Source organism: Panthera tigris, chromosome C2 (assembly GCF_018350195.1).
Source record: "Panthera tigris isolate Pti1 chromosome C2, P.tigris_Pti1_mat1.1, whole genome shotgun sequence".
Lineage (NCBI taxonomy): Eukaryota > Metazoa > Chordata > Mammalia > Carnivora > Felidae > Panthera > Panthera tigris.
Window position 1 is genome coordinate 122,669,583 of NC_056668.1, and position 25,980 is coordinate 122,695,562.

Here is a 25,980-nt window from a genome sequence, read left to right on the forward strand (position 1 = left end):
GGATCCACCCATCCATCTGACTGAGCCACAGGGGTTTCTTCTTGCACCTTCAGGTTGGGCAGGGCTGGGACAGGGTGTCCTGGCTGTCCACCGAGATGAGCCCTGAGCTGGCTAGGGAGGGACGCAGAGTCAGGATCAGGGTGAACAACTGATGGCCTGAGGGTCCCAGAGCCAGGTGAGATGAGATGGGAAACCGACCTGATAGGGGCACGGCTGTCTAGAGCAGTGTGATTCTGCACCCCTCTCCCAGGCACTTGGCGATGTCTGGAGACATCCTTTTGGTTGGGGGAATCTAGTGGGTAGAAGCCAGGAATGCTGCCAAAAATCCTTCAATCCATAGGACAACCTACCACCACTCCCAACAGAGAATTATATGGCCCCAAATGGCAACAGTGCCATGGATGGGAAATCCTGGTGTGGAGCAAGCTGGGTAAGAGGGGCTTAAAATCCAAGGCACTCCCTGCGATGAAACTGCCCCTATTCTGAGGAAGAGGCATTTTTTTCCCAACTCAGCAAGATGCAGTCTGAGGCAAGGACTAGCATGAGCCCCAGGCTGGGGGGTGGGGGGGTGGGAGGGGGGAGTGGGGGAGGGGAAAGCCATGGCAGTGCTAGGGGAGGAAGAGAATGTACCTGCTGTCACCCAGGCTTTGATTTGTGCAAGAAGCAATTTATAAGAGATACTTAGTCTTTAATGGAAGGTCAAAAAGTCAACCCACACGATTATGTCATCTCTTTACTGGCAAAGGCAGAGGTTTTAAAGCACTTTGACATACCCACCCGGTGGGAAATGAAATGTGATCAAAGATCTTCACTGTGGAACTGTTTCTAAGAGCAAAGGATTGGAAACAAAATAAATGTCCATCGGTGGTGGGCAAGCTAGATAAACAATGGAATATCCCGCCAAAGAATGACATTTTCTATGTATAGAAGTAGAAAGGTCTCTGGAATATATTAACTGGAAAAAAGCACAGTGAGAAGAACACTATGGAATACTTCGCTGCCATTAGATGAAAAGGGAGGCAAAAAATCAACAGTATATTGATCATTGCTTACATTTGCATAGAGCAGGGATCTCAAACTTCTCTTTGTATCGTAACCACCCAGAGGGCCTTTTCAGCCATACTTAACTTTAAACAACATCAACCTTGCTTTTATTTGGGGGAGGGATGTGGAAATGTGCCCACTTTTCTGGCCCAGAATGCAACTCCCCAGCTTTTCTGACCCTGGCCGCTCACCAGCCCGACTAGCCAGGAGCAAAGATCAGTGACCAGCTCCTTTCCTAACCACTCCGGCAAACCCTCCGAGACTGTTTGTTAACCCTTAAGTGGCTGCTGAATGTGAGACGTTCAAGGAGTTGGAAGGAATCCCTCAGGAACCAGACTTGAAGCCACTAAAGCACCTCCCCCCTCCTCACCCCCATCTCCTCCTCCATCTGGAAGTGACCTTCAGGTCACTGAATGAAGGTGGCCGCAGGCCAGAGACAAACCTGGCCCTCCGACGCCCCCTGCCCCCGCCCCGCCCCCGCGAAGGGGGCGGAGCGACGGCTGCGAGGGCTCCTCCCGCGGGCTTTGTGCGCGCCTGGAATCCAGCTGTCGCCGCCCCTCGGAGCCCCCTGCCCCCGGCGGGCGCACATTTCCGGGCCGCCCACCACCCCGACCGCGTCGATAGCCGCTGCGCCTGCCTGCTCCGTGGCCGTCCCGCCCCAGTAGCCCCCGAAATGCCGGTCGACTTCACCGGGTACTGGAAGATGTTGGCCAACGAGAATTTCGAGGAGTACCTGCGCGCTCTCGGTAAGTTGCTGCCCCGGCCGGCCGCTCGGGGACGAGGGCTGGGCCCCGCAGAGCCCTCCCGAGGGCCCGCCTGCCTCTGCTTGGGCCAGCCGCCGCCCCGTGCGCCGGCCAGCGAAAGGGCTTCGGCCGCCAACTTGGAGGGTGGGGGTTGTTAGGACTAATTGGTGGTAAACATCTGATAGTTGCCTCTAGACTTGGATAACTTCATTAGGAAAGCTGGGTCTAGTTTGCTAGGTTTTGTTGGTACAGGGTCAGCATAAGGCCAGAAAACTTTGTTGCAAAAAAAAAAGAATGCGCAGAATCGGTTGCTGGCTGAGACAGCGCTAAGCGAACAGGAAACCCCAATGGTGCTGCCCCGGGGAGGAGCCGGCTCCTGGGACCCCGCTACCTTGGAGACAGTTATCTGAATTTTCCTGCCAATTCTCTGTCCCCTCTACCCCCTCATCCCCTGCAGATGTCAACGTGGCCTTGCGCAAAATTGCCAACTTGCTGAAGCCAGACAAAGAGATTGTGCAGGACGGCGACCATATGATCATCCGCACGCTGAGCACTTTCAGGAACTATATCATGGACTTCCAGGTTGGGAAGGAGTTTGAGGAGGATCTGACGGGCATAGATGACCGCAAGTGCATGGTGAGGATTTGCATACACCAGGGCATCTCCTGCCCAGGGGGCCTGACCGAAGTCTGGACTACTTCCTTTGGGAGGGAGGCGAGGGCCCTTATGTTCTTAGGGACCAAGGATCTTCATACTCCCAGCCCTCAAGGTAGGCAGCACCCACTTATCAAGCATCCCCCTCTGCCCAAACAGGATAGTGATGGATATGAAAGCTGCAGATTGTTGAGTCTCTGTTGTGTCCGGGCACTGAGCCAGATGTTTCATACATTTGACTTTATCTAATCCTCACGACAACCTATGAGGGTGGTAGGAGTATAACCATTTTACAGATGAGGAAACAGTCTCAAAGAGATGAGTAACATGCCCAGAGTAGCTAGGGAGGGGCTGGGCTGGAATTCTAGGCAAGTCTGTTGATTCTCTTCTCCTCTGCCTGTACTAGGGCCAGGTGGAGGAAGGCTGAAGGAAAGGAGGAAAGAAACACAGGGAACTCTTGAAGTGTAAAACTTCCTGTATAGCCTAGCATGAAGCCATTCTAGGAAGCAGGGGATATCGTGATCTCCCTAAAGCCTCTGACCTGCCCCACCTTGTCCCGAGCTGGGATTTGGCTCCTGGCCCTCCCCTTCCCCACCCTATATTCCACTGCCTGCTGAGCTTCCTTTGAACCTTGCAGCCAACCCCTACTCAGTAGGTCATTGCCATGGTGGCCCAGGCTAGAGGAAGCATTCCTGCAGGAGGGGGAGGGAAGTGAGCAGCCTATCCCCAAGGGTGGGAAGCTGATGACCCAGAGACCCCAATTAGCGTTTCCACAGGAAATTCTAGAAGGTCAGCCCCAAGTCTCTATCAACATTCTTGGGTCACTGGAAGGTCTGGGTGCTCCCAGCATCCCTTTCAGTCTTGGGTCCAGAGCTAGTATTGTATGCTCACCCCCAGGGACCTGCTTTGCTTGTTGACGGAGCACCCCCCACCCACCATCTCCCTTCCCCCTCCCAACACTTACTGAGGGTCTGCTGTGTGCCCTGCACCACACTATTATTTTACACCATAGCCCAATGAGGGAGAGATCCATGACCCCATAATATACAATGACTGAGGCTCCAAGAGGGTAAGAGACTTGTAAGAGATGGGATTTGAACCCTAGGCCTTTGCGCTTTGAAGCTTACCCTTCTGCTTCCTGCCAGGCCCCTGTCTGCCGGTCACCTTTGCAGAAGCCAGATGGCAGAGGTTTGCTGGGGCTGTGGTTGAAGGTGCCAGAGTGTGGAATCCCAGGCCTGGACTACTCACCCCTGGCTTGTTGATTCATCCGAAGGTAGTCAGGAGTTGATGTCTGAGTCTGCTGTTTGGAGTGATGGCAGAAGAGGGGGTAGCCAGCAGGGAGTGTCCTTGGAGAGGCCGATACTGGTGTAGGAACATGTCCGTTGTGCCTTAAGAAGGCCCAGGGCCTCTTAATCCTCAGAGAGGCTCGCAGTGGGAAAGGAGACCGGCAGCAGGGTCTGCCTTGGTAAGGTGAGGGCTCTGCCTTCCAGATTACTGTCCACGATCTGTTCCCTGGCCTGCTGGATGGAACTAAGGACACCTCTTGTCCCCAGCTCACTCTTAGGGTACTCACAGAGCACATCAGACATCTCTGTTTGTTTTAGGTCACTGCAGCCTCTGGAATGTGCCTGCTTATACTTACTTGGCTAATTGCCTTCCGTCTTGCTTTCCCTCCCTCATCCATTACTGCATGAGACGTATGTTGATCACCTGGTAATACTAGCCAGTGCTTGTTGAGTGCTTACTGTGTACCACATACTGTTACCACGTACTATTCCCATTTTATTTTAACCCAGTCTTCACAATACCGCTTTCAATCCCATTTCACAGATAAGAAAACTGAGGCAAGATTTCTTGTTGTGTGACGTTGGGGAGGTTAAGTAAGTAGCCAAGGGAGGGTTTGAATTTGGTCTGTCAGCTCCAGAGTCCCTGCCATTAACCACTGCACTGCACCTACCACGTTCCTCACACACTAATCACGGCCCCAGGCACAGGGACGTGGAGGAGGGTGTCGCAATCCCTGATGTGCCAGGAACTCACAGTCTTTGTGGTGAAGACAGACACACAGAGAGAACATAGTGTGATTAGTGGTGACAAAGGGAAGCACCTAGAGGAGGGGAACCCAGAAGGACTTCTGGAGGAGGTGGCTTCTACCCAAGAGGAAAAGGGTAGAAGAAACGAAGGTTTCAGACACAAAGGAAGGGGCACATGGCCTCCTCCTTTTCTCAACTCAGCATTAGGATATCAGGACAACCCAGGTGAGCAGATCAGGGAGCCCAGCAGCTGGGCAAACTAATGACATTGGACTAGGGCTCATGGTCACCTTTGCTGTCCCAGGACTCAGGGCGCCCCTCTCCCAAGTGTATGGCACTCACTCACCTTGGTGCTGTTGGGGGGGTGGACGGCCTCTCTGCTCCGGCCTTCCCTTGACCCTTTGCATTGCAGAGAAGTCCTTCTCTGGCTGCCAGCTGGATGGAAGCCTACGGTGAAGAGCATAGCCAGGGGAGGGCGGAGGATAATCGAATTGCAGCGACTGTCCAGCCTGAGGCTTGCAAGGGCCAGAGGAGCTGCCTGCCAAGAGGCCGCAGGGGCTGAGGTCTCCAAGTCCCCCTGGGGTCCTGGGCCAGGCAGTTGCCAAAGCTAACTTTTACCGCTGCCCCTTCTGCTCTACACACTCCGGCACCCACCAGCCGGGAGCAGTGGCCAGGAGGAGGCCAATCTGTTCTCGGGACCAAGTTGGCTGGATTCTAACATTTCCTTCCCAGCACATCACAAGGGTCTCATTTCTCACCTGGGATTGTTCATCTGTTTTGTTCATTCCTTTCTTGGTCCTACAAGCACTTTATGGCGCTTACCCATATCTTTGCAACCCCTGTGTTACTGAGACGAATTGCACAAGATTCCTGCCCTCATAGAGCTCAGGGCAGTGGGGGAGGCCAGACATCCTGTGATAGCATGTGGGTGGGGGCAGGACAGCCAGAGAGGTACCCCCCCCTGGATCTGGGAGGTCAGGGAAGGTTCTCACAGGAAGTAGTCTGAACTGTGGCTTGAAGGATAGACCGGAAATAGCCAGGCAAGCAGAAAGGGGACAAGAGGAAGGCCAAGGCCAAGAGAACAGAAGTTGGTAAATGCTACTTCAGACCTGTCCCACCTTGGCCTCTGGGCTCAGCCCTGGAGACACAGAAGCAGCAAGGCCTTCTGGAACACCCAGGCCATTTTTTTTCAGTGATGGCAGTACAGTGAGCTGAGGAACACAGTGTAGAGGGGTGAGGGAGCAGCGAAGTTGCCTGGTTGAGGGAGGCCTTGAAAGACAAGTAAGCATTAGGGCATATGCAGAGACGGGAAAAGTGCATTCTGGACCGAGGGAGCCGTGTGTGTGAAGGCCTAGGAGTCCAAAAAGGCCTGGTTGTGAGAGAGCCTGGGAGGTGGGAGATGTGTAGTCCACAAATACCAGAGTGCCAGATGTGACTGGGGAAGATAGGAGTGATGAGGACCCAGTAGGGAGCCTGCGTGTGACCCTGACAGGCTGCAGGGACCCCTTGCCGGGAGAGGTTTGGTCAGACTGACATCCTTCCCTAAGGGCCCAGGGGCTTGCTGGCTCAGAGACCTCCGATTCTGCCTTTCTATGGGAACATTATGTGTGCTCTAGCACAGCAGCCAGAGGGTGAAATCTGGCCTGCAGATGTGTTTTTGTTTGGCCTGCACAGTGTTTGAAAATTTTCAGAGCCAGTTGCCAAAAATTGTAAGATTTCATAGAAAAACCCATATTTCTGCCTGTTCTTACCAACACAGTCAAGATGGCTGAAAACACTGGGTGCCCATTTCTTCCTGTGCCGTGTGGACCCCTGGGGCACTGTCAGAGCTGTCCCTTTAGATGGGACACCGCCCAGGCCTCACCCTGCTCTGTTAACCTGAAGTCCAGGATCAAGGAGCCCTTTGTCTTTGTTTGCACTGTGGGTTCTTTAAAGTAGAGTTCTTTAAAGTGTCCTGAAGCGGACACCAGCCACAGGAGCGCACAAACTTGTTAGAAACACAAATTCTCCGGCCGCGCTGTTGGCCTACGGAATCAGAAAGTCTGGGTGGGGCCGGTGGCTTGGGGCTCGGTTTGTGCGCCACATGGCTCTGATGCGGCTGAAGTTTGAGAACCCCTGCTCTGGAGGAAAGAAACATCTCTGTGTACGTGCATCTCTGGAGACACTGGGAAACCATACAGTCAGCTGCAGAGGGCCCCGGGCCACCAGCTGGTTTGGTCCATCATCTGACCCCCCCAGAGACATTGCCATCCAGGCCCAGAGCCACCTGGAATGGCTCAGCGGTCTGTCCCCAGACTGAGAGGTGGAGGATGCAGATCTGTGTGGCCCGGGATCACTCAGCTCACATTTCCAGTCTGTCCTATTCAGATTTTATGTGACCTGCAGGCAGCAGGGACTGTCATTTTGGCGGAAATGTGTGAAGACTGGGCTTAGCTTTTCTCCGCTGCCACCTGCATGCCTTTATCCATTAAAAGCAAATCTCGGGCCCAGTTTGAAGCCAATATCACGTATTAAATCCAGCACAGGTAGCTTTGGCGGGGTGGGAGGGCTTGCAGGAGGAGGGCTCTCCTCAACCCAGATAGTGTTCCCCACTCAGGCCAGGGAATCCCTTGGAATGAATAATGATGGACTTCTTTGTTCCCAGCTGTCCCCAGCATGAGCAGCTTTTGTGGGAGAAGACAGCCTGGGTCGGAATCACAGCCATGAGCCCGGCTCCACGCAGTGGTGGCAGAAGGGCCCTTTGTCATCCCACCTCGAACACTGGGGCCGGTTTTCCCTGGAGGGGGCACCTTTGTTCATTTGGGAGTCTGGTGCCTCTTGCCCAGGCTGAGGCTTCTCCCTCAGCTCCAGCTGTGAACTCAGGATGACCCCTTCCGCAGAGCCTGCCTTCCGGCTTGCGGCCCTCCACCCCTCTGTTGCTTTCTTTGTTTTTATTGTAAAAGGAAAAAGAGAATTCAAATAGCGAAGGAGAGAGTGGACTGCAAAGGAAAGGGCCCCTTCCCCTACTTGGCCTCATTCCCACCTCCCAGAGGGTATCACCACTCCTGTTTCTGGTGGATCTGTCAGAAATCTTCCTCGAATATAGAAGCTGTCTATCTATTGATCAGTTTAAAAAAAAAAAAAAAAAAAAAAGGAAGGAAAGAAATCCAGTCCTTGGCTCCTTGTTTTCTCACTCAGTGCTGCTTCTTAGGCATCTTTCCATGTCCGTGCTTATAGATTTTCTGAATTCTCTCTTTTAACCATCTGTGTTTCCTTCCCTTCCTACCCTGACTTCCTCCCTTCCTTCCTCCCTTCCTTCCTTCCTTCCATCCATCCATCCATCCATCTAATTATATATGGTAATACATGAAATCCACGAAACTGCTGTTAACACTTTGGTTTAAACTCTTGCCAGCTCTCTGATCCTGTTCTTGTCTCATTAATGGGTTTTTTTCTGGTTCATATTTTAAAGAACACAATGCCAATGGCACAATTAACTCCCTGGACCACAGAGCTGTGAACGCCCTCAGACTGGGGAACCTTCCAAGGGCCACAGATCAGGCCCCCAGCCCTCTGCTGGGTCCTTTCCAGAATGGAAACACGGAGTCTCTTTCATGTCTTAGCTAAAGTTCTCCGACCTTTGAAATCGGTGTCAGCAGCATGCTTTTGAGGATTACAAAAAGAAGAATTTAAGCAACCCAAATAAAATGCACAAAGTAGCTTTCAAGAATCACACTGTTGTGTTAGGTTTTGTTTTTTTGTTAGGCAGGAACAAAGAAAAATAACAAGCCCTAAGTCTTTACCAAGCACCATGCCTGCACCGAATGATTTTAGCACTTTTTCTCTTTTGGTCTCCACAACAGATGCAGTTCTCTATGTGTCATTATGCCCATTTTGCGGATGAGAATCTGAGGCTCAGAGAGGTGAAGAACCTTTTTGACCCCAGGTCCCAGCCAGCTGGTGGCAGAGGAAGGATTCTAACTGGTCTGTTTATAAAGGTCTGTATTACAAGGTCTCCCTCGGAGCTCTGCTGAGGGCCAGCACCTCAGGTCCTTATTGTGAGCCCATCACAGGCTGGAGGTGAGCGCACAGGACTGACAAGGCATGGGGGTGTGGACAGCAGTGCTAGTCCTAGAGGCCGACATCTGGGCTTGAATCCTCCATTACCCAACTGACAGTGACCTTAAATGACTGGACACGCTGCCTCTGTCTTCACATCTGCAAAATGGGCATCATGATTGCTGTCTCACAAGGCAAATTCAGAGGACCATGGAGATAGCACAGGGAACAGTGCCTTGTGAAGCCACAACACTGTGTGCAATAAGGGACCGAAAGCCCTTGTGATGCCTTAGACTAGAGGCAAAGCATAATCGTTGACGGTGGCCTGGTATTGGTTGGGGGAGTTACCGCTGTTTTTTTTTCTGACCAACATTGCTCTCCCCACCCACCCAAAGAAACACCTCCTCTTCTGGTGGGAGGTATTCCCTTACTCACCTCATACGGTCTAGTGGAGCTGCACGTCATGGTACACTGTCTCTCGTGGGTTGGGCACCTTAAACCAGGGTGATGACCGTGTCCCGTGACCTGTCACGGGATTGCCTCATCTCACCTTTTCCCGGGGTTTAATTTAGGGACACTGGCGGAGAGCTGTGTTCTAGTCCTTCTAAAGTTCATAAGCTGGTGGGATGCCATCTCCCATGGCCGTGTGGAGCAATCCAACAGAAGAGAAAGATGAGGCCAGCAGAGGAGCAGAAATTAGAGAGAGAAGCTGCAACACTGGGGATTTGCTGGAGCCCCTGACACCAGCACATCTCCAAGACTTTCGGTGTACTTGAGCCAGCCGGGGCATTCCCTTTCTTCCCCCTGAGGCTGTGTGAACCAGTTTCCTGTCACTAAAGACATCCTCAGACAAAGCCCACAGATCATGGGTTAAAGAACCACATCAGTAGTTAGAGCAGGAGTTCTCAAACTTGAGCGGCCCACCCCCCTAAGTTTCCAAAATCAGAAGGTCTGCCGTGGAGCCCAAGAACATGTTTTTCTAATGAGCTCCTAGATGCTGCTGATGCTGCTGGTTCAAAGACTGGGCTTTTGATAACTCCTGAGAAAGAAAAATGAGGAAGCAGCCTGGCCCGCGCCCAGGATCCTGTGATGTGCTGGTCATGATTCAGTGTAACAAGCCTGCGCCGGGGCGCCGGCTGCCTAGTTCTGGGGGCTGGATGAAAGTGGAGACGTGCAGTCCAGTCCCTGCGGATGGAGTCTGCCTGGGGACACCAAACTGGCAGCGACCCATGATGGTCTGCAACTGAGCCCCCGGGTAAAAGACCCCAGTAGTGTGTGTGTGAACAAGGACGGGCTACGACAGAGCACTTAGGAGCTTTGGCCTCGAGGTGGATCCGGATTTGAATCTGGGACCCACCTTCCAGCTGTGTTTCCTTGGCGAAGGTACTTTATCTGTCATCTATAAAAATGAGCCGGGGGTCATAGCACTGATGAGATTATTGTGACAATTATGTATGGTGATGAGTTATTTCATTTTTCTATTGCTGTGTAACAAACCACTCCAAAACCCAGTGTTCCAAAACTCTAAGCAATAGCAGCTGTTTATTTTGTTCACGAGTCTGCAATTTGGGCAAAGGGGGGGTGGGTGGTCCCCACGGCATGTCCTGTCTGCAGGGAGCTGGAAGACCCACATTCCGTGTGGCCCCTCACACGCACTGTCTCCTGGCTGCTTGAGCTTCCTCAGGACACGGCAGCTGGGCCCCGAGAGTGAGAGGGCTGAGAGCACAAGGCAAAAGGGTATGACAGTGTTGTGATCTGCCTTGCCTCCAAAGTCACATAGCGATACTTTGCCATATTCTCTTGGTTGAAGCGGTCGCCGGGCCTGGATCCAGAAGACCTGAGTGAGCAGGAAACCCCCTCTGCCCTCCCCTCCTGGCATCCGGAGGCTGTAAGCTGATGACTGCCTTCCGGTCCCCTTGGCCCCGTGGGAAGCTTCTCGTGTAACCAGCCCTGCAGCTCAGGTCCTATTGTAACCTCTCACGTGGGCTTGAGGACTTACTCGTATTTGACTTGGAGTTGGCTGAAAACTCTGCCGACCAGCTCTGTGCCTGAGTCACAATGGCTTCGTCCCTGGGAAGCATTGGTGTGGCTCATCTGTGTTGCACAAATTGATCTGTGCTAGAGCATGCGTGCATACACACACACATACACATACATACCACCCCTTGTCCTCCAAACGAAAACTCCAGGTCTCCGTTATGATGCCTGAAATTCCAACGTTAGAGCACATTTATTTTGGTTAAATATCCCAAGCCTTTTCTAGGTGTTTCCTTTAACCAGCAAATACCTTAGAGGGCTGGTTGTCTTTAATACAGGGTGATTGGTGAGTCTGTCCTTCCTCCCCCCACCCCCCCCACCCCCCCACTTCTTTCTTTCCTGACCTGAGGGGCCAAGGACAGCAGAGAAGACTCTGGGGAAGAACTGTATAAACAAGATGGGCATGAAAGGTGTGAGGGTAGAGATGGATGAGAACCCAGGCTGCAAAACCCACCCTTACCCGTCCTCACAACATACCTGGCTCTGCATGCAGGAAATGAGGGGCTGGGGAAATCCTGTCTGACAGTGTGCGGTGAGTCACGAAACATCATCTCACTCTTTGGCTCTGAGATCCCACTTATGTGATTACACTCCAAGAAAATCATTCAAAGGAAAGCCACGTCTATTTGTCCAAAGGTATTTGTTTGTAGCTGTGTGGTTAATAACCCTCCCCAACCTACATATAAGCACAGCCACCATCTGGGGGCTTCTGTGTGGCCGGCTCTGCCCTTGCACTTTACATATATTATTTAATCCTCCAACAGTCCCGGAGAGGAGGTGCTACTCCCGTTTTACAGACAGGGACCCTTGGGTCCTATGTCACATCTCTGGTTAACCATAGCCTTGGGATTCAACTTCACACCTCTCTGACTCCAGACTCTGTGTGGTTTGCAGAACTGGCCGCCTCCTGCTGGTATTCCTAAGTGCCACATAACCACAGGTGGTTAGAGTAACTGTGGCTTTTTGGTTCCACAGACCACTGCATTGCCATGTAAATGATCACCGTGAAGATAAATGGAAAGTGTTTATGGGCAACAAGTCAACAAGTTCGGTAGATTCTGCTTCTTAGCATCTCTTTCCCCTTCCCCCATCCCCACTTCTCTGAATATCTCTTGCCTGTAATAATAACAATAATTATTAACATCTCTTATGCTTACTCCTGTGCAATAGGCTCCGCACTTTCCAAGAATTCTTTTTTTTTTTTTCATTTTATAAATTTATTTTTATTTTTTAATTTATATCCAGGTTAGCTAGCATATAGTGCAATAATGATTTTAGGAATAGATTCCAGTGGTTCGTTCCTTATGTATAACACCCAGTGCTCATCCCAACAAGTGCCCTCCTTAATGTCCCTTACCCATTTAGCCCATGCCCCTATCCCCAACCCCTCCAGCAACCCTCAGTTTGTTCTGTGTATTTAAGAGTCTCTAATGTTTTGTCCCCCTCCCTGTTTTTATATTATTTTTGCTTCCCTTTCCTTATTTTCATCTGTTTTATATCTTAAATTCCACTTCATTCCACATATGAAGTCTTATGATATTTGTCTTTCTCTAATTGCGCTTAGCATAATACCCTCTAGTTCCACCCATGTTGGTGCAGATGGCAAGATTTCATTATTTTTGATTGCTGAGTAATACTTCAGTGTGTGTGTGTGTGTGTGTGTGTGTGTGTGTGTGTGTGTGTATACCACATCTTTATCCATTCATCGTTGATGGACACTTGGGCTCTTTCCATACTTTGGCTATTGTTGATAGTGCTGCTATAAACATTGGAGTGCATGTGTCCCTTTGAAACAGCACACCTGTATCCCTTGGATAAATACCTACTAGTGCAATTGCTGGGCTGTAGGGTAGTTCTATTTTTAACTTTTGAGGGACCTCCGTACTGTTTTCCCCAGTGGCTGCACCAGTTTGCATTCCCATCAGCAGTGCAAAAGAGTTCACCTTTCTTCACATCCTCGCGAACATCTGTTGTTGCCCGAGTTGTTAATTTTAGCCATTCTGACTGGTATGAGGTGGTATCTTACTGTGGTTTTGATTTATATTTCCCTGATAAGTGATGTTGAGCATTTTTTCATGTGTCTGTTGGCCATCTGAATGTCTTCTTTGGAAAAGTGTCTATTCATGTCTTTTGCCCATTTCTTCACTGAATTATTTGGGGTTTTTTTTTGGGGGGGGAGGTGTTGAGTTTGGTAAGTTGTTTATAGATTTTAGATACTAACTCTTTATCTGATATGTCATTTGCAAATATCTTCTCCCATTCTATTGGCTGCCTTTTAGTTTTGGTGATTGTTTCTTTCTCTGTGCAGAAGCTTTTTATTTTGATGAGGTCTCAATAGTTCATTTTTGCCTTTGTTTCCCCTGCCTCCAGAGACATGTTGAGTAAGAGGTTGCTGTCGCCGAGGTCAAAGAGGTTTTGTCTGCTTTCTCCTCTGCGATTTTGATGACTTCCTGTCTTACGTTCAGGTCCTTCATCCATTTTGAGTTTATTTTTGTGTATGGTGTAAGAAAGTGGTCCGGGTCCATTCTTCTGCATGTTGCTGTCCAGTTTCCCTAGCACCACTTGCTGAAGATACTGCCTTTATTCCATTGGATATTCTTACCATGAGTTACTTCTTCACACTGATCTCCCTTCCGCCATCCTCAACTCTTCACCCTATCGTTCACATTCTAAAATGGGAATCTTATTGTATCACTCCCTGGCTCAACTGCCCAGGAGCTCCCCAGGGTTGGCAGGCAAAGGCCAGAGGTGCCTTGGGTTTTTCAGGACATGGCTCCAGCTCCAATCCCTACCCACCTCATATCCTTGGCCCCATCCCACCATTTGCAGGCACCTTCACTTGCCCTCCTCCTTGGCATCTCTCTGTTCACTTCCTTGGGATAAGTCCCCTAATTTCTCCCTTGGAAGAATAATTACCCATTGGTGAAGACCAGCCCGAGCTTGACTTTTCCACCAACCTTGTCCTGACTCCTCATCCCACCTCATTCATCCTTTCCTTTTGCTTCACTGTCGCTCTCTGCAGCCATTGCTCCCAGGGCACCTGTGACACTTATTAATCGATTTGAGATTCTAGACAGTGGAACCCACACTTTGCATGTCCAGTGCCTAGCACAGAAGGCTCCAGTGTGTTTGTCATATGAGTGTTACGTAAAAATAATAGAACTTCAAGCAATATAACTGGTAGATCATATCACTGCAAGATCCATTTGGCACTTGATAATAGCTAGTGTTTGTTGAGTATTTCCCATGTGCCAGGGATTCTAGACACTTTCCATGCATTAGTTCTTTTTTTTTTTTTTAATGTTTTTTATTTATTTTGAGAGAGAGAAAGAGAGAAAGCAGGGGAGGTGAAGAGGGAGAGGGAGAGAGAGAATCCCAAGCAGGCTCCGTGCTGTCAGCACAGAGCCCAACGCAGGGCTCGAACTCAGCCAACCATGAGATTGTGGCCTGAGCCAAAATCAAGAGTCGACGCTTAACCGACTTAGCCACCTAGGTGTCCCTCCATGCATTAATTCTTTTAAGCCTCACGATTCTGTAATGAAGATGCCAAAATTCTTCCTCTATTCTATGTGAAGAAAATGAAAGCCGGCACCAATATCGCTTGTCTGAGCGGAGAGAGCTGGTGGAGCCCAAATTGGGATCCTGGCAGTCTTGAGTCCAGATTGCTACCAGAGAGAGGTGGCATCCTTGTTATGTTAAGGGTCACAATTCTGGAATAATTTCTCTGTGAGGCTTTTGAAATGTCAAATGCAGTGTCCCCAGTGAGGTAGCGGGGTCATGGATGGAATTGTCAGGTGCAGAGGAGTGGGGGTCTGGTTTGCATCTCATTCTCAACGGTGGAGGCTGTCCACGGCCCAGCTCTCTCTGCGGCAGAACCTGGCTGAGTCATAACCGGTTCACCTCTGGAGCCAGACCATCGTCTTTGGAGTCTCATCTATGCCACTTGCCAACTGGGCATGAAACAAGTTATTTCACCTCCCCATGCCTCTGCTTGTCTGTGAAATGGGGATAATTATAAAGTAAGGGATCCCTACTACTCCGCAGTGAGGATTAGATAAGGGAAAGCCTGTAATCGTCACCTCCATCAGTATGAGCTGTTACTGTTAATTCTTTCATCGTGTAACCTGTGTTCTCCAGAAGACAAATTCTAGAGGTGGTGACATGTGTGTGGGTGACCCGGCCACCCAGAGAAGAGCTGGCAGAGCTACCTCACGCAGGCTGGCCTGCAAGGGCGCGTGCCTGTCCACAGCCGGAGAGAACAGGCTGGGCAAAGCCAATGGCAGAGGGAGCTACTGCTTATGGAGGGTTTGCTGTGTCCAGCACTGAATGGGTCCGTGCAACCCCTTGGTTCATTTCATCCTGATGCTCTTGTTCTGCGGCAGGACATTCAGCCCCACTTTGCAGATGAAGAAATGGAGGCTCAAAAGGTGGGGCACGTTGCTCAGGGTCTCCCTGCTAGGTAGGGATGGATTGGGGCTCGGGCCTGCATCTCTCCAAGACTGTCACCAGGCCCCCCCCAACCCCCTACCCCCGCAAATGCCCAGATCAGGCAGGCAAGCTGGCCCATAGCCTACCGGGTACTGTTTGGCAGCAAGAGCATTCATGGGGGCAAGACGCTCATGGGGTAACAGAGAGCAGGCTGCGGGTTCCGAGTTGGGCAGAAGGGGGTTGAAACCATGACTGGCACTCTTCCTGGCTTGTGTGGCCCTGGGCATGACGGCTAAGTGCTCTAGGACTCAGCATTTCAGGCCAGTGTCACACAACGGTTAACGCAGTTCTGTACGGCTCATCTTTGGAAAACGGCTGCATTATCTGAAAATAAAAATGTGCTCATTGCAAGAGTACCCCTACAATGTTTTTCTGCCATTTGTTCGTTCATTCAGCAAATGGTGATATGCATTTTCCCTGCCTTAGATTCTGTGGTGGGGCTTGGTATCCTGCAGTGACTAAAAGGATCCCAGACCCCAAAGAGCTCTCAGTCGAGAGATCCCGACCTGCTGACTCCTCTTCAGCTACTGAGCTAGCATCTCTTATCTTCTGGGAGCTGTGTGCTTCTGTTCGCCTTGAGAGATAAGAAGTAGAAACCAGAGGCTCTTGTGGCAGTGACGAGGTTCTGGTGGACTCTGCCCTTCAGAGTCCCTCCGAGCACTCTGGCAGGATGGCCCCTCCTTTACTGTACATCCTCCCCTGCCACCTCCCAACAGCCCCCCCCTCCCTCCACACCCGCCCTGTGGACTTGATAACAAGCTGATTCCCTGCCCTGGCTCAAGTAGCAGGCTGGCTCTGCCTGCCAGATAAGCAAACATCCAGACTGTCCGTTGCTCAGGTCTGGCTGGTTGGAGCCGCCAAGATGTAAAGTGAGGGAAAAGAGAGGCTGAGTCCTCTCCCCAGTAAATTCTGGGCTTGGAGGAGCAGGGTCAGGATCCTTGGGGAGGGTCATGCCAAGAGAGTCCAGCTGGGCAAAGCTCATTTAGAAGCCTCACTCATGCAGCCTCCGGCCTCCCTGCATCTGTCCAGGCTGTTCCTCTGTTTGGGATTCCCTCGTTCTTCTTTTCCAACTTCTGCTTCTTAACTAACTCCCGTGGTGTTTTCTGGTGTCAATTCCAGCATTAATTCCAGCAGTGATTATCCCCTCCAGGAAGCCTTCCCTGATAGATCTCTGTCCCCATTCCAGAGACTGATGAGATGCCTTCCCACTTCTGCAACTACCATCACCTGCCTCAACTCAGCACTTGCCATCCTGTTGGAATTCTCTGCTTGTCTTCTTCTCTAATAGTCTGTCTGCTCTTGAGAGTAGGATGCTCGCCTCACCTGCCTCTGTTTCCAGTACCCAAGGCTAGTGTGCAGGTGTCGAGCGCACGATTGCCGGATGTTTCCTTGCACAGAACCACGCTGGAGAATCCTACTGCTCATTCGAAGATCAGCTTAGATCAGGTAACTGCAGGGCACAGTAGGCAAAAACATGGACTCTAGTCCAGTGAGACTCACATCTCATCTCCCCACTTCGTGGCTGGGTGACCTGAAAGGCTCAGTCTCCACATCTGTAAAATGGGAGAAGTGCTCCAGGAAGATACAACCCAGGCTGTATTTAATACCCTGCCCTGCCCAGTGCATAGTGAATATTCAGCACATATTGTTAGAGTAATGATGGTGACGGTGACAATGACAGTGGTGCTATTACTTCCACCAGAAAGCCTTCCCTGTCCCTTCACTGGGCTGGGTACCCACCACCCACCCCAACTCAGAACACCAGTGGTGTCAATGCCAGTTTACATATCTGCCTTCCCCTTAGGCTGAGCTGCTCTGTGGCATAGCTTGGTTCCAGCCCAGCCTTAGGGCCCCTAGATTGGGGCACTCAGTGCTGGGTCCCTGTATTGGCTGAGCACAGTTTCTCATGAGCCCTGTGACTTTCTCCAGCCCCATTTCCCTCCTCCCCATCCAGAACCTTGGCCTCATGGGGCCTTGTGCTCTCTGAGGGCTTCTTATTTTAAAATTGATCCTGGGTGCTTTCCAGAATGTTTAAGGAATTTTAAAAATGACACGTCAAGATTAGCCATAATATTTTATCATTTTGTTTGTCCTAAGAGTTGTGTTATCATTTGCGGTTAGCTCCTTCATGGCATTAGAATCGCATTCTTTCATGCCCACAGAGGCCTTGTTGTGGCTTTACTGGTTTATAGTAGTTGCTCATAACAGCTTTTGTGTCTCTGATTACTCGTTCACATGTTAAGGCCTTATTAATTTAGTTTTAATCTGCTTTTAGAGAGAATTGGCTTTTCCCCTGAATGTGCTGATTTTAGATAATTACCAGCCTCCTAGGAGTGGATCAGAAGAGAGTGAGCACACTGCTCACCGGGCCGAGCCTCGTGGGCAGCTACTGGACTTTTCCACCAGAAAGAACTGGGTCCAGGTGATGCCCAGCCCATAACCCCCACGAGACATAGTCTGGTTACCTGACTAAGTCTAATTTTTATCAGCTCTAGAGCTTGAAAGTCAAGTGAAACATGGAAGTACCTGGCATTTGACAGGCTCCCTCTTACCTTTCCTGACTTTTCTCATCCACTTACTTATTTAACACAGGCACCAGAGGCTGTGAACTGTCTTACTGTCCCAGGAACCCTCAAAGGGTGAAGCATACTTTAAAATCAGACTCCAGGAGCAATGGCCAATTTGCAGCTTTTAGCAATTCACATCATGTACAGGAAGTGTCTAGTCACTGTCTGGTTTTTCAATCCCCCACCCCCTCCAGAATTTAAAGAGCACAGGCTTTGGAGTCAGATCTGGGTCAATCCTGGCTCTGACCTTTGCAGAAAGAAGCACTATGAACAAGACCTCCCTTCTGACCTGGCTCTGGAACCACAGAGACAGTAAGATGCAGTCCCAGGTGCCTCTGGGAGGTGGGTCCGTAAGTACAGGGCTTCCTCGAGCTGTGTGGGCAAGTGTGGAGGGGTCAGTGACCCATCCTCCCCCTGCTTGTTGGAATGGGTGTTTGGGGCATGTGAGAGCTTTAACAAATGTCACAATTCTTGGGAGGCAAGATGAATCCCACTGTTTGTGGACCAGGCCAGGTCACTGACAAGAGATGGGTCCATTTAGTGTGAATAGTCTGTCACTCCCAGTATAGGTCACCTGCACAGGGCAAGGGGGGCCTCGGGACCCCTGGGACATGCTTCCTCAGGCTGCCTGCTGAAGCCGGGTTTTCTGTGTCACTGGTCCCCATGCAGCTGTGCCAGCTGGGGTTTCTAAGTGGTCAGGGGAGCTGGATAATGGCTTTTGAAGTGACAGTCCCTTGTCATAGTGATGCAAAGCTGTCTTCATTCATCTGTTGGTGCATGTCTTTCTGGGAAAGCTGCTGACAGAGCCAAAGTGTTAGAGGTTATTTGTTTTTAATAGAAAAGTTACTGGACTGGCTTCACTTTACAACCAGCTGCCCTGGACTCCAGCCCTTTTGCAGACTTGCAGGTGGTCCGTGCAGTGAGGAGAGAAATTGAAGGTGGCCGGATTTCCCCTTCGTTTCCAAGGTGGAGTCCCAGAGCCCACAGTGGGGGTACAGACAACACTGCCTATCTCTGTGGTTTGTATCGTGTCCACCTCAGCCCCCACAGGCACCTGCCTTCCCATGCCACTTGGAAAGCATCAGGAATATTCTCTTGCCTGAAATTCCCCCATTAGACCCTGGCTAAAGGGATTAAGCAGTAGAGAGTGCCTGAGCTGGGAACCTGTGTTGGATGACCTCTTAAAGACCCTTTCAGACACGGCATTCACAGGGCAAGCCAAATCCTTGTCCCAGATTTCACTGCTCCTGGTCTAGCAAAGGTGGTTGGCTCTTACCACAGAGGACGTCACAGGATGAGTTCTTAGGTCCTGGGGAAGATTGTCATCAGGAGTTATCACAAGAAAACAAGTGACCATTGTTTGTTACCCAGTCCCCTTCCAACATTACTTCTTTATTTCTCCTCTCCTGTTCTTCGGTGACCATCCTCCTCCCTGACTCCTCACCCCTCTTTTCTGTTCTTAGGACAAATCTGGCCCTCTAGGAAAAGGCTGGTTTATTCCCATAGGATACAAAGCTTAAATAGAAAAATCCATTCCCACCAAAAGTGAACATGAGCTAGCCAAGCAGGAGAACTAAATCACCGTTTTGGAGCCATCACTGCCGTGAGTGGGGAGTCTCCAAATCTTCAGCTTGAACAAAAACCAATTAAGTTTTAGGGCAGTGGACATCCCAGTGCTCCTGGGTGCCCAGCTCAGCAAGCAGCCCCTGCAAGGTCTCCTCCTGGGTCCAAGTCTCCAGGAAGGGAAGGAGCTTCTGAAACGTTTAGCCACGATGAACAGCCTATCCATCATGGCTTCACAAACTTCCAACTTAAAAGAAAAGACTTTTAGTTATTGTCCAGCTTGGACAAGCAAATCCCATCCCTGTCTAAACTCTGGAGGTCTTGATGACTATTATTTGGGCCTCCTATGCCAGCCCTGTGCATTTTACGTACATTTTCTCTCATCCTCAGCACAACCTGGTGAAGTAGGTCTTCTGGTTAGCTAATGCCACATAACAAGCTGCCCTGAACCTAATAACTTAAGATGACAACCATTTATTCTCCTGATTCTGTGGGTCAATTGGACAATTCTTGAGTTCCATGTGACTGCATGTTTAGCTGAAGGCTCAGTTGGGGTGCCTCAGTTCTCCTGCGGTAACCTCTCTCTTGTCCTCCAGGGTTTTCCACGTGGTCTCTCTCCCCAGGATAGCCTGGCCATCCTCAGAGCATGGCAACTTGGTTCCCACAAGGGAGGGTTCTGAAAGACCAAGCCCCCGGCGTACAAGCGCTTATAAAAGCTCTGCATGCTTCGTGCTTGCTAATGTCCCGTGGGCCAAAGCGAGTCACAAAGCCAAGCCCAGAGTCTGTGCAGGAGGGGACTTCACAAGGGTGTGAATATGTGATCCATTAATCCCTCTTTTGCAGATGAGGGCACTGAAGCTCAGGAGGTTACTCTCATTGCCCAGTCATTCCTCACGGCTAGAGACTGAGATCCCAGGTCTGTTGACTCCTAGGCACGTGTTCATCACTGACAGTACTGGGTCCACCTGATGCAGGTGGAGGGTGGGCGGTGGGAGGGGGCAGGTACCAGGAGCCCTGTGTACATGATGGCTGAGCTTCCTGCCCTTTTTAGCATGGAGGACAGCTCGGCTTCTTCCCCAGCCGACGGGTTCCACCCAGGAGATCAGAGCCAGCGGGCTGCGTTGCGGGTGCAGGCGGCCCTGGCAGGCATTGGAAACATGCTCCAGGTCACAGTCCCAGTTTTTAGCCTGGCGCTGTGGCCCCGTTTAGTCCCCCAGCCCTGTTCCCACCCTCTCCTTAACTCCAGGATAGCTTTTACGGCACTGGCCTGCTTGTCCTTAACGCACTGTGTTTGGCATGCCTTGCCGCTTAAAAACAAAAACTAGTTTATGTTTCCTGTGAGAATGAGGAGCCCTCCCAGGCACTGCAGCCTCTGGGTTTCCCCTAACGCCAGCGCCAGCCACACCAGGCTGGAACCGCCTGGTACTTTTCCATCTGACCTTCTCAGCGGTGATCTCTTTAGGACCCATCTCTGGCTCTCAGCACCCACACCCAACAATGTTTGGACTGAACTGAAGGGTGTTCTCCTGGAGCTTCTCAGAGTCTGAGCACAATGCCTGTGTGTATGTGCAGCCCCCAGAGACTCTAGCAGACACCTGCTGGATGCCCTGCCCTAGGCTGGGAAACACGGGGGTCACAGAGTCCTGCAAGCCTCATGTTCCAGCCCAGATTCTTTCCTTGTTAGCTGAGTGACCCTGAGAAACTGCCTTAACATCTCTGAGCTCAGCCTCCCCTGTATACATCCAGTACAGACAAGAATAGTCTCTGTTCTGTCCAACTTACCCGGGGTCAGAGACAACAGGAATTTGGGGTTGAGGAAGTGTCTCCTTTGGAAACTGCCATAGCATTTGTGTGTTAGGGATCCTTCCCTTTAATGGGCTTGATTGTAGGGCTCTGAGAAAGGGTTCTCTATGCCCAAAGATCCTTCTGCCCTCTCCCTCTATCCCTCCATCTCTCATGATGCCTGAAATTCTGCTATCCATCATTCTTTTGCTAAGGTATTTTATTATTTGTATCCAACTGGTCCCCATTAAAAGATGTCAAATGATCTGGAAAGGGTAACATGTTAGTTCAGGAGCAAAGCCTGCCTTACCATTAATGAACATCTCTTTCAAGCTCGTGTCCTGACGTTGATGTTGGACGGTAAACAGGTGTGAGCTTTCTGGGGCTCAAGCTGGCAGTAGTTATCAAAAGTCTTAAAAATATGCATACTCTTTAATGCTACAATTCTTCTGTAAACGTACTCCAAGAAATTGATGTGTTCAAAACTGGGTTATTCCAGGCAGTCTTACTTATAATAGCACAGAATAATAAATAACTTAAATGTCCAAGAACACAGAATGGACTAAATGATAGTGTGTGGATATGATGTAATACTAGCAGGCTTAGCTCCGTGGTCCTGTGACCAAGTGCAGTCACACAGGTCACAAGGCACAGAAGGGCCCCTCGCTTGGTTTAATGCTCGTCTGCCACCATCTTAAAATTCCTAACATTTTTTTAAAAGAGCCCCTCATTTTCATTTTCTGCAGGGCGCCACAAATTATGTAGCTATTTCCTTAATATTATGTAACAATTAAAATAATGCTTATGCGGACTATTTATTGAAGTGGAAAATTGCTTCCATTAAATGAAGAGACTAGGGCCCAAAACCATAAATGATGCAATCCTAATTTTTTTAAAAACAGAAATATATATATGCATTCATAGAGCAAAATACTGGACATAAACACACGAAAATGTTAGAGTAATTACCTCTGAGGAGGCAAGATTACAGGTATTCTTTTTATTACCATGTTCTTCTTTGAGCATTTCTTGTATTTTCCAGCACGGAGGGCCTGAATATGCTTATTGACTCTAACGTATCTGGTAAAGGCAGAAGTGTGTATAGCGTAACTGGGGACCAGCGATCTTTTCTTAGCCTCAGGTTGAGTCTGGAGCCTTTAATATACAGAGTAGACTTCAGGATAAACACACAAAGAGAAGTTAAGTTGATGGGGAAGCCAAGTACTCTTACGAGCTCCTTGAAGTCGAGGAATGTCTGATTTCTCAGTCCCCACTTCCCTTCGTAAGCCCGGCATGGACGGGGTGCCCAGTGAATGGGCATCTTGTCTTGTGGCTTGAGTCATTAGTGGTCTTTGCCCATGACACACCTCATCAGACATCCACTTCATTATGTTCTCATTTGAAGGTGGGAGCTTCTCTTTGGCTTGACATGTGCCCCGAGTGATCTCTAGACCCCAGAAAGGAACGTCCCTACACCAAGTCCTCCTGATCTCCGTCTCCCTCTGGAAACAGGTTCCAGGACCAGAGGTCTGATTTACTCCTGCACACAACTGGCTCCACCTGTCACCCTGTGCCTGTGTTGCCTTGCAGGCTTCACCCTAACAGCAGAGGGCAGCAGTCATCAGTGAGCCCTGGAGGGAGCTGAGGGGTTTGGAGGAGGTAGTCCCCACTGCCCAGTGAGTGGCCCCACTCACTCCATACTCATTTCCCAGACTTCTTCTCTCCTAAATCCTTATCAGACTGTTGCTGATTATCTATCAGCTGAACAGCTGAACGTGGCCGGGAACACATGAATCCTAGAAACTTGCCTCTGTAAAACCAAGGCCGGTGAGTGAATGGCCTCTGGCCCCTTCCTATGACAGGAACACAGGCACCCAGTGACAGGGTGGACCTGCCTAGAGCCAAACAGTGAACAAGGGGCAAATGGAGTCTTAACTGCAGGAGTGAGGAGGCAGGGCTCATAATGTGCAATTGCCACATATAGAAAGGCTGTTCAAGGGGAGGTGGGTAGCTGCAAATACAGGAAATGCCCACTGCACCTGCACAGTAGCCTCTCCCTGCCAACCTGGGGTGCACTCAGCCTTCTGAAGCCCCTCCTCCTTTCCCAGCCCCCTACTCAGCCCCAGCTCTGAGAGCCCCACCCTGATGACCTTTTCTCTCCTAAGTACCCCTTTAAGTGAAATTTAGGGAAGTTTTTGTAAATGTTAAAACTGATTTCCAGGGGACATCTGGGTGGTTCAGTAGGTCAAGCACCCTACTCTTGATTTCAGCTCAGGTCAGCTCACTGTTGTGAGGTCAAGCCTCACGTCGGGCCCTGTACTGACAATATAGAGTCTGCTTGGGATTCTCTCTCTCCTTCTCTCTCTACCCCTAACCTGCTCGCACACACATACTCTTCTCTCTCAAAAATAAAGAAATACTTAAACAAATAATAAAATAGGGATGTCTGGATGTCTCAGGCGCTTAAGCTTCCGACTTTGGCTTGGGTCATGATCTCAGAGTTCATGAGTTCAAGCCCCGCATGGGGTCTGTGCTGACAGCTCAGAGCCTGGAGCCTGCTTCGGATTCTGTGTCTCCCTCTCTGTCTACCCCTCCCCTGCTCGCATTCTGCCCCTCTTTCTCTCTCTCTAAAAAATAAATAAATGTTAAAAAATAATATAATTAAATAAAATAAAACTGATTTACATGTTGTAATAAGACACATGGTGGACGGAGTTAGGCTGCAAATGTTCTGTAATGAAATTGACTTGAGCACACCCTGGGTAAACAAGGTTGGGGCTGCTTGCTCAGGACTGACAACCCTGTTCCTTTGCTTGGCAGACCACGGTGAGCTGGGACGGGGACAAGCTCGAGTGTGTGCAGAAGGGGGAAAAGGAGGGACGTGGCTGGACCCAATGGATTGAGGGTGACGAGCTGCACCTGGTAGGTTGCTGGTGTGTGGGGTGGGGGCGGGGGGGGGGGGCAGAACAGGGTCCAGAGACTATAATCACTGTTGAGGTCCAGTGGACCTTGGAAAAATACTCTGTGGCTGGGCCTTGGTTCTGCTCTGAAACTTCTCTTCCAAGGGCCTGAAGAAGACCTTTGAGTGATTTTAAACACTGAGCCCCGAGTTTTCAAGGTCTAGGCTGACTCAGCTGTCCAGTCAGAGACATGAGGAACAGAGGTGCGTTTGCTAAGCATCAGACATGGAGCTAAGCTCTTTTGCATTCCATAATCTCTCTCTGTCCTCTCAGCAGCCCTATGGGCCAGCTGCTATTAGGGGTCCTATTCTGGAGATGAGAACATGGGGCGCACATCCAAATTACACAGCTAGGAGACGGAAGAACTGAAATTTGCTCCCAAATGATGTCTGTGTTCACCAGGCCAAGCTGTGGCAGGCTAGAATCAAGGAGAATTCTTTAAGCTTCTCAACACTCTAGGTCAGGGGACGAGAAGCCTTTGTCAGTTCAGAAGCCTAGGTGTGGGCCTCTGGCTTGGGAACTCAGGTCAAAGCCATTTCTGCTCCATCCTTTGTCTGGGAATAGTACACACAAATCCAGAAGAAGGGGCTTAGCATCTGGAGAGCTAAAATAACACATGTCCTCCAAAAGGAAACCTCCCATCACTCCTTTTCCCTTGGAGCTCCCCGGCTACCTTCCTTCTGAGAAAAGAGCCTGGTCCAGGTGACTTGGGTTCTTCAACTCTTGACTCACTGGGTACCTTTGAGTAAGTACCTTCCTCCCTCAAGCCTCCCCTGCAAAATGCCATCCTACCACATAGGAGTTCTGCAAAGATCCGAGTCCGTGTGAATGCTGGGAAGAGGCACGAGGGCATTATTTTCAGAGGCATTAGGCTAACGCAGTGCCTGACCTTGAGCCTGTCTTCTCCCCAGGCCTCTATTTCGACTGCAGAGCAATGAGGGTAGATGGGTATGTGGTCTCCACTGGCTCTTTCAGCTCAGTAGTTCTGTGGCCCTATGCCAGAGGTTGCAAATGGCGGGATGGGGGCGGGGAGGGCTTGGACCTCTTTTCTTTGGCCATCAGGGAGCTTCACACTTCTTTAGGGAACAATTTAAAAATTAGGAGATGTCACATAAATATTCAGATTTCCAGCCTCCTTCAAAACACAAGACAGAACAAAACAAAACTTGGAATGTGTGGTGACACTCCGTGTGTCATTCCCCCCGGCCACTCAGCAGGGGCTGTCCTGTAAGCAAGGCATGAGCTTTCTGGTCTGCATTTGAGTACTACCTGGGAGCTTTTACTAATAGCAATTCCAGGGCTCCACCCACTAAGACACTGATATAACTGGTCTAGCCTGGGACCCAGGCATTTTTTCAGACTCCCCAGGTACTCTAATGTGTAGCTGAAGCTTAGAATTTCCACGCCGTTTGCAGATTTGGCCTTGGCGACCTACTGAATCCTCTGGGGGTTAAGCCATGTGTCTGGGCCCAATTTCTTCCAAGCTTGGGCACAGACTCTGTCTTGGGCTCAGGACTGAGGTTCTGAAAGCCTTTTGGCTCCTTGAGTGTAGTAGGGGGAGGGGAGGTATCAGAGGGTCCTGCTGGCCCGTTTTGAGCCACATTTTTTTCCCAGCCAGCCCTGCCTAGGTCATAGCAGGGCCCAACATCCATTGATCCAGTTTAACGACTTTCTAAGGTATTGGTTAGTTCGAACCAACTCTTGAGGAGAAACAGCAGGCGCTAAGTATTTTCGAAGTTCCTGCCCCTGTATGCACTGAGCCCCAAGTGTGACTTTGCTCTGGCCAATGACAAGCATCTGCTTTTGTTTCAGGAGATGAGAGTGCAGGGTGTGGTCTGCAAGCAAGTATTCAAGAAAGTGCACTGAAGCCTGAGCAGACCTTGATCTCCAAGAATGAGTGGCATGGACGTGTGGGCCAGGATCCCCTCCTTTGCACAGCATGGGGCAGAAATGTCCAGCCACTCCTAGGCATCTGTTAGCAGAGTCTCTCTCTTGGCTTTGTCTCTTTTCTTTTCCTTAAAACGAAGCCATCCCAATAAAAGTGATTTCTGCTCAATACATCTGTTTTGAA

The 25,980-nt window shown here is 50.2% G+C and overlaps 1 protein-coding gene across 2 annotated transcripts; it reads left to right on the forward strand.

Moving 5' to 3' along the window:
* The first annotated feature begins 1,553 nt into the window (after positions 1-1,553).
* RBP1 (retinol binding protein 1) lies at positions 1,554-25,965 on the forward strand. Of its 2 annotated transcripts, XM_042998995.1 has the most exons (6): positions 1,635-1,790; positions 2,245-2,423; positions 8,317-8,451; positions 20,011-20,083; positions 23,770-23,871; positions 25,722-25,965. In XM_042998995.1, the coding sequence occupies exons 1-5, from the start codon at positions 1,718-1,720 to the stop codon at positions 23,850-23,852; spliced, it is 543 nt and encodes a 180-aa protein (XP_042854929.1). In that variant the 5' UTR covers positions 1,635-1,717; the 3' UTR covers positions 23,853-23,871; positions 25,722-25,965. The 2 variants fall into 2 exon arrangements, with proteins under 2 accessions (XP_042854930.1, XP_042854929.1); XM_042998996.1 differs by lacking the exon at positions 20,011-20,083 and having other exon boundaries at positions 1,554-1,790.
* The last annotated feature ends 15 nt before the right edge of the window (positions 25,966-25,980 follow it).